At 42.3% G+C, this 17,417-nt stretch overlaps 1 protein-coding gene across 7 annotated transcripts in view; it reads left to right on the top strand.

Moving 5' to 3' along the window:
* Positions 1–17,417, top strand: part of BLTP3A (bridge-like lipid transfer protein family member 3A) — a 496,913-nt gene that overhangs the window by 90,168 nt on the left and 389,328 nt on the right. For all 7 annotated transcript variants that reach the window (XM_073666443.1, XM_073666436.1, XM_073666439.1 and 4 more), the window contains one exon: positions 3,888–4,050. In XM_073666443.1, coding sequence (XP_073522544.1) covers positions 3,988–4,050 — 63 coding nt within the window. In that variant the 5' untranslated portion in view covers positions 3,888–3,987. The remainder of the gene's footprint in view (positions 1–3,887; positions 4,051–17,417) is intronic.

The following is a 17,417-nucleotide window of genomic DNA, read 5'->3' as shown; positions in this document are numbered from 1 at the left end:
GGCCACACATAGGGCTGGCTGTTCTGGTGTTGTGGGCCAAATATAACCGACCTGCGGGCCAGATTTAGCCCACGGCACTGGTGACGCTTTTGCCCGGAATCATCCAGTCACAGAATTCACAATTTCCACAGCAGTAGAAGACACACACCTTCCCATCTAAACAGTGTAAGGTTTGGTACTCACTCTGCTGCGGTTGAGGTAGGCACATGAGCCGTTTTCATTAGAGTATGCAGACTGGTTTATTTTGACAGCATAAACTGCTCATGAAGCAAACACAAAAACAACCTTTTTCCGGCACAAAAAAATATAACAGAACAAAACTCAATAACAAGTCTATACTGCAAGCCTCAGACGTTTAAAGTACTTTTCTCTGCCTCCAGCAGAGTCTGAGCACATACAAGGCATGCTCACCTTGCAAAACACACAGACAGACTGGAACAGACCCAGCTGCCTTAAATCAAGACATTTCAAGACCTAGACTGGAGGTAAGTGAGCAGCCAATCCCACCCATCTCTTTCAGCTGCTTGTAACACCTGGCCCTATAATCCGGGCCCATTAACTACCTCTCATCACTGTTTATTTATTTTACTCATATAGCGCCATTAATTCCACTGCGCTTTACAGACATGATCGGCACTGTCCCCATTGGGGCTCACAATCTACATTCCCTATCAGTATGTCTTTGGAGTGTGGAAGAAAACCAGAGGAAAACCACGCAAACACAGGGAGAACATACAAACTCCTTGCAGATGTTGTTCTTTGTGGGATCAGGACCCCACCACTGCATGGCTGCAGTGCTAACCAATGAGCCACCATGTGCTGGCGACTGCTTCTTTGGGTCCTACGTAACCGAGGCTTGGCACCTTGGGGACACACATCTCCCGTCCACAGCCTGTCCAGCTAGAACCTTACACCAGGTACCGCTGCCGCTGGAAGACTGTTTTTGATAAAAACTGTGAACCAGACTATCTTTGACTGATTCTAAAATTGACACTTAGTGACGTCGAGCTCACACCCCTTAAGCTTGGATCTGCCAGCAAAACACCCCAATGTTTTCTTAGAACCCGGAAGATTTGTTCATGTTTATCATCAAAGGTTGCCCTTGTAATACTCTCATCCTTTTTAATGCCACCTTGAAGTATGGCGTCTCTATCTCCGTTGACTGCGTATTCACAAGCTTGATTGAGAATATGCATGGGATAACCCCTGTCTCTGAATTTCCTTTTTAAATCATGAAACTGGCTTCGATAATCAGTAAGGTTTGAACAATTCCTTCTAATCCGAAGGAATAGACTCTTCGGTATTCCTCTTTTTAAAGCCTCCGGGTGGTGGCTCTCCCACCTCAACAGACTGTTGTTAGCTGTTGGCTTACGGTGGATGAATGTTTTGAGATGACGACGACGACTACTACTCTGATCTTATTCAATGACCAAATCCAAAAAGGGTAATTGACTGCTGTTAAACTCTGAACTAAGCCTAAGCCTGAGCCCTACCTCATTGACATTGAGGAGTTTGACAAACTCCATAGAATCAAGATAACTATCTATAAACCTGACCCACAACACGATCTTATCATACCACCACACCACCTTCTCCCCATACATGATGGTTTCCTCCCACCAGCCCAGGAAGATGTTAGCATAGATGTTACAGGCGCTGCCCATTGCAGTACCCCATAGCTGGTAGAAGTACGCAGAGTCACGACATAAAGGTTATGCCTTTCACATTCAATGGCCCTTGATCTCAGAAAATAATTAACAGCCTTCAAACCTGCCACATGGGGTATATTTCTGTCCACAGTTTCCACATCTGTTGATGCCAAAATGGTTTCTGCATCGATAGTTAACCCCTCAAGTATCCTCCATAGATCTGCCGTGTCCTTAAAGCGCATCTGTCAGCAGGATTGTGCTCAGTAAACTACAAACACTGGTGGGCGACATTACACTGATTAATATGATACTTTGGTTGATGAAATCCATCCTGTGGTTCTTGTGTAATCTTTACTTTCAGTTTTGAGATAATGATATGTGCATGCTCCGGGGCGGCTTGTGTGGGAGGCTCTATCTGGTGCTCTGCTTACATATTCATCCATATGCTCTTATGACAGCTCAATGTACCCTCACTGACCTGCCTCCTATTTTATCTAGCCCCACACTACTAGATGCATTATATAAAATAGGAGACAGGTCAGGGCCCTCCGTTTCATCCCTCAGGTACCCGGTGGCAGTGGCGGCAGCAGAAGAGGCGATATGCTGTGGGGCTGGTGTCTGGCTGCAGGCGGTTAGGCAGAGCGGCATGCACCGCTTATTCGGTGGCCACGGCCATCTTCCTGCAGCCGTGATCTACAGGAAAATTGCCGCCAAGATCCCAGTAGGCACATGCGCCGGCTCGGGCAGCCTTTTTCCTGTAGATCACGGCTTCAGGAAGATGGCCGTGGCCACCGGAAAAGCGGCGCACTCCTCTCTGCCTCACCGCCTACAGCCAGACACTGGCCCCGCAGCATCTCACCTCTTTTGCTGCCCGGTGCCTGAGGGAGGAAACCGAGGGCCCTGTTCCCTACGATCCTGCTCCAACATCACCGCAACTCCTAGCTGCTGGAGCACCCCGGTTCCACAGCATTCCTCCACTTCTGCTTGCTGAGGGACCATGCCTCCTGTGACCCCCCCCCCCCCCCACTCCACTGCCTCTCAGGTAAGATACCTATTCAGACTATAAGATGGACCCCCATCTTATAAAAATATTTTTTTTCGTATTTTCCACCCCAAAATTTGGGGGGCATTTTATGGTCCGGTGCATCTTATAGTCTGAAAAATATGGTATTTTCTGTCATATACACCCCTCAAAGTCACTTCAAATGTGATGTGGGCCCTAAAAAAATAGTTTTGTACATTTTTTTGTTAAAATGAGAAATTGCAGGTCAACTTTTAACCCTTATAACTTCCTAACAAAAAAAATTGTTTCTAAAATTGTGCTGATGTAAAGTAGACATGTGGGAAATGTTATTTATTAACTATTTTGTGTGACATATCTCTCTGATTGAAGGCCATAAAAATTAAAACTTTAAAAATTGCAAAATTTTCTAAATTTTCGCCAAATTTCAGATTTTTTCACAAATAAATGTAAGTCATATCAAATAAATTTTACCAATATTCTTAAGTACAATGTGTCACTAAAAGACATTCTCAGAATCAGGGGGATCCGTTGAAGCGTTCCAGAGTAATTACCTCATAAAGTGACAGTGGTCAGAATTCAAAAAAATTGGCCTTATCAGGAAGGTGAAAACAGGCTTTGGGTTGAAGGAGTTAAAGTGTATCAAATACACTAATTAAAATGAACCTGTCTGCACCATTTCTTAATCTCTTGGTAAAATACTTGCATTTTTTACCTTTTTTTTTTTCATGCACTTTTGTTGCCGATTTTTCCGCACTCATTAGTATGGGTAATGCTGCAGAAATGCTGAAAGAATTGACATGCTGCAGATTTTCTGCTGCAAATCTGCAAGGGAAAAATAAGTAATCTTCAGGAATCTCGTTCACTTTGTTAGTACTAGGAAACCCTTCCTTTTTGTGACAAAATTGAGCAGAAAAAAATGCAACATGTGCACAGACTCATCTGAGATCAGCACATTTCAGAATGAGAGCATTTGAGCTCTGACATATACGGTAGGTCTATGTGATTTTGAGAGAGATTACTAAACCTAGAGTAAATCCTGACAAGACTCCGAGGAAGACGTTGAGTTTCTTTGTGTACCAAATAAATATATTTAAAAACAAAAGATCTATGCACCAGAGCTTAGCTGTAGGTAGGAAAATCACTTGCAAGTTTTACTTTAAGCCTTGTTATATAGATTCAAGAATAGTAAGCTTGTTTTTCCTTTCCTTTTGAAGGTTTACCAAGAACTTGTCACCAGAGCAAATAAATTTGAGTACCCTGCGTGGTGAGGGGCAACTGACAGATTTGCAGCTAGATGAAGAGGCACTACAGAACATGCTTGATTTGCCCACATGGCTTGCAATCACACGTGTCTACTGTAATCATGCTGCTATTCGGGTAAGTGACACATTGGATATTTCATGGAGTAAGAAGAAAAGCAGAAGTTTGAATTAAATTAAAGGGAGCCTGTCATGTAAAAAAAAAACGCTGTTAATCTGCATATTAAAATATATTCACTGAGAGCCCCTCTGCTGGGAGGAAATTAACTTTATTCCTCATGGCAGCCTTGAGCTTGAGCTTTTAGTCATAAGTATGCGGCTGGCGTGTCTTAAGTCACCGCCCTGTACATAGTGAACGACAGCTCAGCATTAGGGTATGTGCACACGATCAGTAAACGCAGCGCACTTGCGCTTTCGACAAACTGCAGCGTTCTACATTACAAGCAAAGTTGATGGGATTTCAAGAAATTCCATTCCCGCTATCCGTCTCCGTACCACTGCGGATCACTCATGGAAACAGACATGTAACATAGTTTTAAGGTTGCAGTAAGACTAAGTCCATCTAGTTCAACCCATAGCCTAACATGTTGATCCAGAGGAAGGTAAAAAAAAAAACATGTGACAAACACTAAACTCCACAAAAATTCCTTCTTGACTTCATACGACAATCAGACTAGTTCCCTGGATCAACGCCCTATCATGGAATCTAGTATATATAACCTGTAATATTATACTTTTCAAGAAAGGCATCCATGCCCTTCTTAAATTTTAATAGTGAATCACTCATTACAACATCATGCGGCAGAGAGTGCCATAGTCTCACTGCTCTTACAGTAAAGAATCCGGGTCTGTGATTATGATTAAACCTTCTTTCCTCCAGATGTAGAAGATGCCCCCTTGTCCCCGTCTCAGGCCTCAGAGTAAAAAGATCAGTAGAAAGGTCTTTGTACTGTCCCCTCATATACTTGTACATAGTAATAAGATCACCCCTAAGCCTTCTTTTTTCCACAGTAAATAACCCCAAGTGTAATAACCTGTCTTGGTATTGCAGACCCCCCAGTCCTCTAACAACCTTGGTCGCTCTTCTCTGCACCCTCTCTCGTTCAGCTATGTCTATCTTATAAGACGTGGCGCATCTTTCCAGACCGCAGCATGTCAATTTCTATTGAAGAGTCGATGGTCTCCGCAAGAGAAATTAGATCAGTGCAATGTATTGATTGCGGTGAATCCTCATGGTTCAATGAACACATGCGGATTCACCTGTGCGCAGCGCTTTGGACGCAGCATAAAGCATGCTGCTGCCATTCACTGTGCACTAAGTGGTGAGTCACTCCCCTATGACTGAAAGCGTGAGGCTCCGGCTCCGGGGGGGGATAAATTTAATTTGCTCCTGGCAGCGTGGCTCTCAATGCTGGCGCTGGGCAGCTCAGAACGGTATTAACCTGCAGATTAACTCCATTTCTGTAGGTTAATAGTGTTTATTTACATAATAGGTTTCCTTTAACACTTCACGACCTGTGACGTATTGGTATGTCATAGGTCAAGTCCCTGCATGTTAAATTCCACTCTCAATCTCTGACATTTATCTTGCGCTTACCAGAAGTGCATCACTAATCCCTTCCATCGGCGCCCCTGTCGCATGGTCATGGGGTGCTGATGGGTTGGATTGACAATCCGGGGTCTGCACTAGACCCCTTTTAGTTGTCATTCCTGATCTGCTATGAACGCCGCCCTGTAGTTGAAGCCCTGCTATGTGTAGCACAGGCGATCAGATAATCGCAGCTTCAAGGCTTCTAAGGAGACTATTAAAGCAAGTAAAAAGTAGAAAAAAAAAGTTTTCAAAAAATATTAAAAAAAAATCTAAAAGTTCAAATCATCCTCTTTTGCCCCATTCAAAATAAAACAATCAAAAAAATCCAAAATACACATTTGGTATCGCCGCATTCAGAAACGCCCAATATATCAGCGTATAAAAACAATTAATCCGATCGGTAAACAGCAAATCGAGAAAAAAAAAATCAAACTGCTGGAATTACGTTTTTTTTGGCTGTTGCAACAATGCAATAAAATGCAATAGCAGACGATCAAAACAATGTATTAGCTCAAAGTACTATCAATAGAAACATTAGCCCGACGTTCAAAAAATAAGCTCTCACCCGGCCCCAGATCCTGAAAAATGGAGATGCTACGGGTCTCGTAAAATGGCGCCTTTTTTTTTCTTTATAACAAACTTTGGATTTTTTTTCACCACTTAAATAAAAAAATAACCTAAACATGTTTGGTTTGATATCTACGAACTTGTAATGACCTGGTCAGTTTTAGAATTTACTGAATATGGTAAAAAAAGACGCAAAAAACAATTGTGGAATTGCCATTTTTTTGCAATTTCACTGCACTTGGAATTTTTTTTCCTGTTTTCTAGTACACGGTATGGTAAAACCAGTAATGTCGTTCAAAAGTACGATTTTTCCCGCAAAAATCAAGCCCTTACATGGCCATATGAACTGAAAAATAAAGAAGTTTGCCCTCCCTTGTTGTCTTGAGTGTTAAGTGGAGATCGACTAGTGCTCACCACCCTCCTTTCCTAGCCAGGGTCAAACGCCAGAGAAATACAGGGCGAGGTATGCATGCGGCGATTTGTGAAGAGCCAATATAGGGATGTTAGGGGAGACCGGAGGTGATATTCTATCAAGCCTGGAAGGTCTCCACTCCCCCCTTTCCCTAGAGTCTGGGCTTCCTTTCCCTCTTCCCTTTGTGTTGCACTAAGTCTTTCCCACACCTTGCGTGACATTTGTGTTTTTTGTTTTTCCAGTATTCATTGTATGGTAAAAATAACTTGTCTTTTAGTTACAATTACAATAATTTCATATATTGTATATTACCATATACAGATGCAATGTCCTTAATCCTCAATTGGCAATTGTAAACGTTTTCTATTGGCACAAATGCCTCCAATATGAGATCCAGACTCCAAGACATGTAGTAAACACAGGAGCAGACAGTTCCAAATGCGCTGACTTAGTTTACGTTTCAGTACACCCTTTTTCACGCATGCTTGAGAAAGGGGGCGTTTCCCCGAACTGTAACCTAAAGCCCCCGTCTCACATAGCGAGATCGCTGCTGTGTCACGGTTTTTGGTGACGCAACAGCGACCTAACCAGCGATGTCGCTATGTGTGACACTTTGCAGCGATCAGGCCCCTGCTGTGAGGTCGCTGATCGCTGCAAAGTGTCCTGGACCATTTTTTGGTCGTTGCCCTCCCGCTGGCCAGCACACATCGCTGTGTGTGACCAGCGAGAGCAGCGATCAGGCTGGTAACCATGATAAACATCGGGTTACTAGGTGAGCGTGTGCCCCTAGTAACCCGAAGTTTACCATGGTTACCAGCGTGCTCCTGCTTCAGCAGCAGGCTGGTAGCCGGAGCAGGACATCGTGGAAAGATTCTTTCCACGATGTCGCTGCTCCCCTGATCATTGGTGAGCCTGCCTGTTTGACAGCTCACCAGCGACCACATAGCGACGCAGCAACGATCCCTGACGGGTCGTATCGTTGTCGGGATCGTTGCAGCGTCGCTAAGTGTGACGGGGCCTTAAGTCACGTGAGCCCCAGGAATGCAAGTGCTGACACAGCTGGAACTGCCTTGTCACTAGAGGTATTTTTATTTTAACAGGGGCAAACATTCCGATTGATAAGGGGTTGTCCTAGTATGGAACAACCCCTTTAACTCCTTTACGACCACCGATACGCCTTCTCACGGCGGTCGTTAAGGGTACTTATTCCTCAGCGCCACTCTTTCACGACGCTGAGGGTTAAGTGAATAACACCGCTCGGCGGTGGCAATTCCCGCGAGTATGAGCTGTATGTGACAGCTGACACCCTGCAATCGTGACAGCGGTATTTAAGTTGTTACAAGGAGTTCGCAAAACCCCCATAGTAACCATCGGACCCGCGCGATGAGAATCACAGGTCCCGATGGTTACCATGGTACCCTGAGGTCATGTGATGGGTACGGTGGCCTATGATATCCAGCTATAAGCTGTCTCTCACAGGCTCAGTCAATGACTCACTGACAATCTCATGCACTGCAGTTCACGAGCACTGCAGTGTATGAGATCAGTGATTATAAAAAAATATATACATGTCTCACGGTGAAATAGTGTAAAAAAAAAAAAAAAAACACAAAAAAGTGTACACAAATCACTAAAATCCATTTCGCCACTCAAAACGCAGCGTTTGTGATAAAACAAAAATAAACAAAATAGTACACATTATTGGTATTGCCGCGTCCGGAACGACCCGTTCTATAAAATTGTTACGTTATTTGTTCCGTTGGGCGAACGCTGTAAAAAATAAATGCCAAAAATAATGCTTTTTCATCACAAAAAAGAGAATACAAAGTGATCAAAAGTCATGTAAAAAATTACATAAATGAAAATGCCAAACTGTCCCGCAAAAAAATAAAAAAGTTACAGGTCTCAGAATGTGACAATAGAAAACAAATTCATTTTTGTAAAATACTGTTTTAGTCTGTAAAAATAGCAAAGCATAATTAAAAACAATATAAATCTGGTATCGCTGTAATCGTACCGACTTAACGAACAAATCATTGTTATTACTTTTACCGCACGGTGAACAGCGCAAAAAATAAAAAATATAACTGAACTACTGTTTTTTGTTCATTCTGTGTCTGAAAAATCTAAATAAAAACGACCAAAAATTACAATGTGCCCCAAAATGGTACCAACAAAACCTGCAACTTGTAACGCAAACAATAAGCCCTCACACAGCTCTGTCCGCCAAAAAAATAAAAATGTTACAGTTCTCAGAATATGACGACAACAAATACTTATTATAAAAAGGCATTTTTAGGGTGTGATAGCAGCAAAACCTTCAAAAAGAAAAGATAATAATCTGTATTTGCACCGACCCGAAGAATAAATCTGCCTTTATCACTTATACCACATGGCGAACCGCGCAAAAATAAAAATAAGAACTATTCTTGTACTGCTGTCTATTTCTTCATTCTGCCTCCCAAATATTGGAATAAGGCTTGGTTCACATTTATCCTGCTCTTAAGTTAGGGTTTCCGTGCATATTCCCCAAAACCGAGCCCACAGATCTGTTCAAGCCTATAAAAGATGGATACCACATGAGCAGACGCCAAACAGACTCCAAAGTGTCTCCATCTGCCTCTTTGTGGTGGGTTGTTCCGTCGGGGGTTTCGTCTGAATTGAATTATTGTTTGATTTACACGGAAACCCCGACGTGAGTGTTCATCGTAGAACACAAGATTGTGATCCCAGCATTATTCTGGAAGCAATCAAAAAAATATTATGTACCCCAAAATATTACCAATAAAAACCCTAATTTATCCCGCATAAAACCAGCCCCCACTCAGGTCCGTCATCTGTCACTGGAAATAAAGGGGGTTCCCACGTAACTGGTAGAACAAAGACTCTAAAAAAGCGACATGGCTCTCGCCCCTTCAAATAAAATCCAGTGAATTCAGTGCTCCCGAATCAAAATGCCCCACTGTGCCTAAACCACAGTAAGCGGCCACATGTTTGGCTTTTCTGTAGTGGGGAGAGAACACTTGACAATTTAACAATTTACGTAGTGCGTGTCTTCAGAAGCACAGGCTGGGCACAATGTATGGGGTCGCTACAATACTGTATATGGGGGGCTGTACACTGTATGAGGGCTCAATGTATGGGCACTAAACGGGCATATTTGTAATTCTCCAGAAAAAAATTCAGACATGTATGTTACAAAATAGTCACTGCAGCCATAGATGAATTCATTGAGATGTGCAATTTCTACAATGGGGTCACTTATGTTTTTTTTTTGTTGTTGTTTTCTCGCACCTTCGGGGCTCCGCAAATGTCGGCTGCAAACTATTCTACCAAAGTCTGTGCTCCAAAAAGCCAAATAGCGCTCCTTCCTTTTCAGCCCTGACATGAAGCCTAACAGTAATTTATGACGACATATGGGGCATCACCGCGTTCAGGAGAAATTGCTAAATGAATTATGGGGTTCAGTTTCACCTATTAACCCTTGTGTACAAATTTGCAGCAAATACAAAAATTACATTTTTACCACATAAATGTAAAATTTCCACATCGCAATGTGAGGCACCCATGGGTTCGAAATACTCACTACACATCTAGATGAATTCCTTAGGCAGGGAAATTTCCAGTGTGGGGTCAACTGGGGGGGATGGAGGGTTTCTGTTGTTCTGCCACCTCAGGGGCTAATGGAGCCCACAATCTATTAAAATTAAATCTGAGTTCTAAAAGCCAAGTAGCTCTCCTTCCGATTTGACCCATGATGTGTGCTCAAACAGTAGGGTTCAACCACATATGGGGTATTACTTTGGTAAAAATTGCATAACAAGTTATAGAGTCCATTTTCTCCTATTACCCCTCGCATAAATTATATTCTTGGTGCTAATATAGCATGTTAGTGGAAAAAATTAAATTTTTTGTTCTCACATGCAGAAGTGATAAAGTGTTGTGAATCACCTGTAGGTTAGAAATGCTCAGTACACCACTAGATCAATTTCTTGAGGGGACTAGTCTCCAAAATGGAGTCACTTGTGGGGGGTTTCTGCTGTTTTTGCTTGTCAGGGTCTCTCCAAATGTGACATGGCATTCACAATCTATTTCAGACCAATAGCGCTCTTTCCTTTCCTAACCCTGCCATGTGCCCAGACCCGGACTGGTAATCTGCCAAGGCGGGTAGATTCTCGGTGGCCAGCGGCACTGAACTACAAAGTGGGCCGCAGGCCCTTTAAAGCTTCTGAATGAAGGCCCTGTGTGCTCACATTCTCTCGCTTGCACTCGCTGTCAAGGACCGTGGCGGTCTTTGTCAGAGCGTACACGCGGCTGCGGCCGCGGCCCTTGTCTACGCGGCTGCTTCCCTTGTCAGTGCTTGTGTGCCGCAGCGGGAGCAATTGTAAGAGCCTGCAATCATGATAGCGCACGCACACAGGGCCTTTTTGTTTGATGTTTAAAAGGGTTGTCGCGGCACGCACAAGGCTCATTGAACTCTACTCACCAATCCCAGGGATCCACTTCCCTGCACACCTGAAGCTCTTCATACTCCTCCATCTCAGGGATCTGGGTGAGTCCCAAGATGGAAACTTTTTTTATGTATATACAGCAGTCGAAGTGTCATCTGTATAATGTATATTGACTGTTCGCTGTATCTACAGTATATAGCAGTCGCAGTATCAGCTATATATATTGTATATTCAGCCATCTTTATAAAATATATGTGATACTGTGACCGCTGTATATACATTATATAGGTGATACTGCTGGATATATATTACTTAGGTGATAATGTGATTGCTGTGCATACTTAGTCTCCTATATAATGTATACACAGCAGTAGCAGTATCACATACATAATGTATATACAGCAGTCTATATACAATATATAGGTGATACTGTGACTGCTGTGTGTACATTGCATTATATAGATCATACTGCTGTATATATGTTACATAGGTGATACTACAATTATACACAGCAATCACAGTATCATCTATATATTATATAGGTAATACTAAGACTGCAGTATATACAATGTATACACAGCTGTCACAGAATCACATACATAATGTATATACAGCAGTCACAGAATCACATACATAATGTATATACAGCAGTCTATATACATTATATATGTAATACTTCGACTGCTATAGATACAGTATACAAGTGATACTCTGACTGATGTGTATAGCTGCAGTATTGCCTATATAATGTATCTGATTAATATATATTCATTAGTCGTGGTGTCTCCTATGTGATCTGTATGTGTCTCTTGTGATGTGTGCATAATAAAGTATATAGTATAATGCGGTTTAAGTTATAATTTAGAGTTGTGTATATATAGTACCATATATAATCTAGAGATGTTTATATAGTATGGTGCTTTGTATATACTGTAGTATATAGTGTGGAATCCACACTATATATACACTGGCACATCTCTACACTACATAGTATGTTCTCAGCTCCATTCTGTTTTCTTTTGCACAGTATACAGGGTGGCCCAAAAGTAGGTGGCCAGAAAATAATATTTATTTTGATTTCTCTATAAAATTATATTTATTAACACAAGCATAACATTGATAATTAAATTTTATTCTGAATAATAATACAAAAGCCCTTAAATTTTATCAACGCAGGTGCTCAAACTGTTTTCCATTACAATTTGCACAGCTTTGAAGTCTGCCTCTTACGCTTCGACAAACTTTTTTGCACAAGTCTCTTTGGGTATTAATTTCTTGAAATGCATCTCTTATGTAATTTTTCAAATCACTGACACTTTTTGGTTTTCGACTATAAACTTTGTCCTTGAGTACTCCCCAAAAGAAAAAATCCATTGGGGTCAAGTCTGGTGAACGTGCCGGCCAATCAAGTGGGCCTCTTCGGCCAATCCATTTATTAGGAAATGTTTCAAGATACTCGTGGACTACTTTTGAATAATGTTGAGGGGCCCCATCTTGTTGGAAATAAAGGTCATTTGAATTAGACTGTTGCTGTAACTGGGGAACAACTTGATTCATTAGAGTTTCGAGATACTTATCTCCTGTGACTGTTCCATCAAAAAATATTGGCCCTAAAACACCAAAACTTGAAATACCACCCCAAACATTGACACCAGGCTCATTTAGTTGTTGCTCTAATGTTAAATGCATGTTCTCATTATACCAGTAAATACAATTATGTCTGTTAATATGGCCGGATAATTTGAAAGAAGCTTCATCACTCCACATAATGTTATCTAAAATTACTGGATTTTCTTCAATTTTGTTAAGCATAATCTCACTAAATTGCAGCCGCGTGTCTGGATCATCCTCCAATAAACCATGAATTAGACGTGGATAAGCTTTCCACCCAATAGATTTCAGGATTCACATGATAGAAGCTCGTGAAATTCCTAATTCCAAACAGGCTTTTCTGGAGGACTTTTTTAGACTCTGAACAAATGTTTCAGCACAAGTTGTTTATTATCTTCTGTACAGGCTGTTTTGGGTCGACCAGTTTTTGGAGCATTAAGGATTGAGCCAGTGGCATTGAATTTGTCATGAATGCGGTAAATGGTTTGTCTCTTTGGGGCTTGAGTACCAAATGTTTCAACCCAATTTGCTCTAATGGTTTCAGCATTTTGAGATTTCCAATACTCTGTTAAAATCCATTTTCTTTGATCTGTATTTAAATTATTTGCCATTATGTGTTATCTGAATTATCTGAAAAGAAAACAGATTTGGGGGAGAGTTATCTGTGAAAACGAGATCTGTGAAACTGGCTCAGTTGTCTTTAGCAACCAATCAGATTCCACCTTTCATTTTCCAAAGAGTCTGTGAGGAATGAAAAGTGGAATCTGATTGGTTGCTTAGGGCAACTGAGCCAGTTTCACTTTACACCATGTTTGATAAATCTCCCCCTTCATAACCTTATTACACTTTCTGTCCACCTACTTTTGGACCACCCTGTATATTGTGGAACTGTGTATGATGTGTATACTTCTCCTGTCCTGTATACATGGTGTAATTCTCAGATTAAATGTAAAAAAAGTGGAGGACTCCTTATTAGCCGATGTGGTAATGTTTCGGATAACAGAAAATCTCTATGGAATAAATATATATATATATATATATATTAGTACAGACCAAAAGTTTGGACACACCTTCTCATTTAAAGATTTTTCTGTATTTTCATGACTATGAAAATTGTACATTCACATTGAAGGCATCAAAACTATGAATTAACACATGTGGAATTATATACTTAACAAAAAAGTGTGAAACAACTGAAAATATGTCTTATACTCTAGGTTCTTCAGCGTAGCCACTTTTTGTTTTAATGACTGCTTTGCACACTCTTGGCATCCTCTTGATGAGCTTCAAGAGGTAGTCACCGGAAATGGTCTTCCAACAATCTTGAAGGAGTTCCCAGAGATGCTTAGCACTTGTTGGCCCTTTTGCCTTCACTCTGCGGTCCAGCTCACCCCAAACCATCTCGATTGGGTTCAGGTCTGGTGACTGTGGAGGCCAGGTCATCTGGCGTAGCACCCCATCACTCCCCTTCTTGGTCAAATAGCCCTTACACAGTCTGGAGGTGTGTTTGGGGTCATTGTCCTGTTGAAAAATAAATGATGGTCCACCTAAACGCAAACCGGATGGAATAACATGCCGCTGCAAGATGCTGTGGTAGCCATGCTGGTTCAGTATGCCTTCAATTTTGAATAAATCCCCAACAGTGTCACCAGCAAAGCACCCCCACACCATCACACCTCCTCCTCCATGCTTCACGGTGGGAACCAGGCAGGTAGAGTCCATCCGTTCACCTTTTCTGCGTCGCACAAAGACACGGTGGTTGGAACCAAAGATCTCAAATTTGGACTCATCAGACCAAAGCACAGATTTCCACTGGTCTAATGTCCATTCCTTGTGTTCTTTAGCCCAAATAAGTCTCTTCTGCTTGTTGCCTGTCCTTAGCAGTGGTTTCCTAGCAGCTATTTTACCATGAAGGCCTGCTGCACAAAGTCTCCTCTTAACAGTTGTTGAAGAGATGTCTGCTGCTAGAACTCTGTGTGGCATTGACCTGGTCTCTAATCTGAGCTGCTGTTAACCTGTGATTTCTGAGGCTGGTGACTCAGATAAACTTATCCTCAGAAGCAGAGGTGACTCTTGGTCTTCCTTTCCTGGGGCGGTCCTCATGTGAGCCAGTTTCTTTGTAGCGCTTGATGGTTTTTGCAACTGCACTTGGGGACACTTTCAAAGTTTTCCCAATTTTTCTGACTGACCTTCATTTCTTAAAGTAATGATGGCCACTCGTTTTTGTTTACTTAGCTGCTTTTTTCTTGCCATAATACAAATTCTAACAGTCTATTCAGTAGGACTATCAGCTGTGTATCCACCAGACTTCTGCACAACACAACTGATGATCCCAACCCCATTTATAAGGCAAGAAATCCCACTTATTAAACCTGACAGGGCACACCTGTGAAGTGAAAACCATTTCCGGTGACTACCTCTTGAAGCTCATCAATAGAATGCCAAGAGTGTGCAAAGCAGTCATCAAAGCAAAAGGTGGCTACTTTGAAGAACCTAGAATATAAGACCTATTTTCAGTTTCACACTTTTTTGTTAAGTACATGTGTTAATTCATAGTTTTGATGCCTTCAGTGTACAATTTTCATAGTCATGAAAATACAGAAAAATCTTTAAATGAGAAGGTGTGTCCAAACTTTTGGTCTGTACTGTATATACACTGCTCAAAAAAATAAAGGGAACACTCTAATAACACATCCTAGATCTGAATGAATGAAATATTCTCATTGAATACTTTGATCTGTACAAAGTTGAATGTGCTGACAACAAAATCACACAAAAATCATCAATAGAATTCAAATTTATTAACCAATGGAGGCCTGGATATGGAGTCACCCCCAAAATTAAAGTGGAAAAACACACTACTGGCTGATCCAACTTTGATGTAATGTCCTTAAAACAAGTCAAAATGAGGCTCAGTATTGTGTGTGGCCTCCACGTGCCTGTATGACCTCCCTACAACACCTGGGCATGCTCCTGATGAGGTTGCTTATGGTCTCCTGTGGGATCTCCTCCCAGACCTGGACTAAAGCATCCGCCAACTCCTGGACAGTTTGTGGTGCAACGTGACGTTGATGGATGGAACGAGACATGATGTCCCAGATGTGCTCAATCGGATTCAGGTCTGGGGAACGGGCGGGCCAGTCCATAGCTTCAATGCCTTCATCTTGCAGGAACTGCTGACACACCCCAGCCACATTAGGTCTGGCATTGTCCTGCATTAGGAGGAACCCAGGGCCAACCGCACCAGCATATGGTCTCAGAAGGGGTCTGAGGATCTCATCTCGGTACCTAATGGCAGTCAGGCTACCTCTGGCGAGCAAATGGAGAGCTGTACAGCCCTCCAAAGAAATGCCACCCCACACCATTACTGACCCCCTTCCAAACTGGTCATGCTGAAGGATGTTGCAGGCAGCAGATCCCTCTCCATGGCATCTCCAGACTCTGTCACGTCTGTCACATGTGCTCAGTGTGAACCTGCCTTCATCTGTGAAGAGCACAGGGCGCCAGTGGCGACTTTGCCAATCCTGGTGTTCTGTGGCATATGCCAAGAGTCCTGCACGATGTTGGACTGAGCACAACCCCATCTGTGGACGTTGGGCCCTCACACCACCCTCATGGAGTCGGTTTCTAACCATTTGTGCAGACACATGCACATTTGTGGCCTGCTGGAGGTCATTTTGCAGGGCTCTGGCAGTGCTCCTCCTGTTCCTCCTTGCACATAGGCGGAGGTAGCGGTCCTACTGCTGGGTTGTTGCCCTCCTACGGGCCCCTCCACGTCTCCTGGTGTGCTACTATCTCCTAGTAGTGCCTCCAGCCTCTGGACTCTACGCTGACAGATACAGCAAGCCTTCTTGCCACAGGTCGCATTGATGTGCCAACCTGGATGCGCTGCACTATCTGAGCAACTTCTGTGGGTTGTAGAGTCCGTCTCATGCTACCACGAGTGTGAAAGCACAACCAACATTCAAAAGTGACCAAAACATCAGCCAGAAAGCATTGGTACTGAGATGTGGTCTGTGGTCCCCACCTGCAGAACCACTCCTTTATTGCGTGTGTCTTGATAATTGCCAATAATTTCCATCGATTGTCTATTCAATTTGCACAACAGCATGTGAAATTGATTGTCAATCTGTGTTGCTTCCTAAGTGGACAGTTTGATTTCACCGAAGTTTGATTTACCTGGAATTATATTCTGTTGTTTAAGTGTTCCCTTTATGTTTTTGAGTAGTGTATTATATTCAACCCATAGCCTAACATGTTGATCCAGAGGAAGGGGAAAAAAAAACATGTGGCAAACACTAAACTCCATAAAAATTCCTTCCGGACTCCACATAAAGCAATCAGACTAGTTCCCTGAATCCACGCCCTATCAAGGAATCTAGTATATATAACCTGTAATATTATACTTTTCAAGAAAGTTATCCATGCCCTTCTTAAATTCTAATATTAAATAACTCATTACAACATCATGCGGCAGAGAGTTCCACAATCTCACTGCTCTTACAGTAAAGAATCCGGGTCTGTGATTATGATTAAACCTTCTTTCCTCCAGACGTAGAAGATGCCTCCTTGTCCCCGTCTCAGGCCTCAGAGTCAAAAGATCAGTAGAAAGGTCTTTGTACCGTCCCCTCATATACTTGTACATAGTAATAAGATCACCCCTAAGCCTTCGTTTTTCCAAAGTAAATAACCCCAAGTGTAATAACCTGTCTTGGTATTGCAGACCCCCCAGTCCTCTAATAACCTTGGTCGCTCTTCTTTGCATCCGCTCTAGTTCAGCTATGTCTTTCTTATACACCGAAAACCAGAAATGTACACAGTATTCTAAGTGTGGTCGCACTAGTGACTTGTAT

This window comes from Phyllobates terribilis, unplaced genomic scaffold (assembly GCF_046119375.1).
Source record: "Phyllobates terribilis strain yellow unplaced genomic scaffold, ASM4611937v1 Scaffold_2__4_contigs__length_985480577, whole genome shotgun sequence".
NCBI classification, from domain to species: domain Eukaryota; kingdom Metazoa; phylum Chordata; class Amphibia; order Anura; family Dendrobatidae; genus Phyllobates; species Phyllobates terribilis.
Note: the sequence above shows the minus strand (reverse complement) of the source record. Positions and strands in the feature narration are given on the sequence as shown.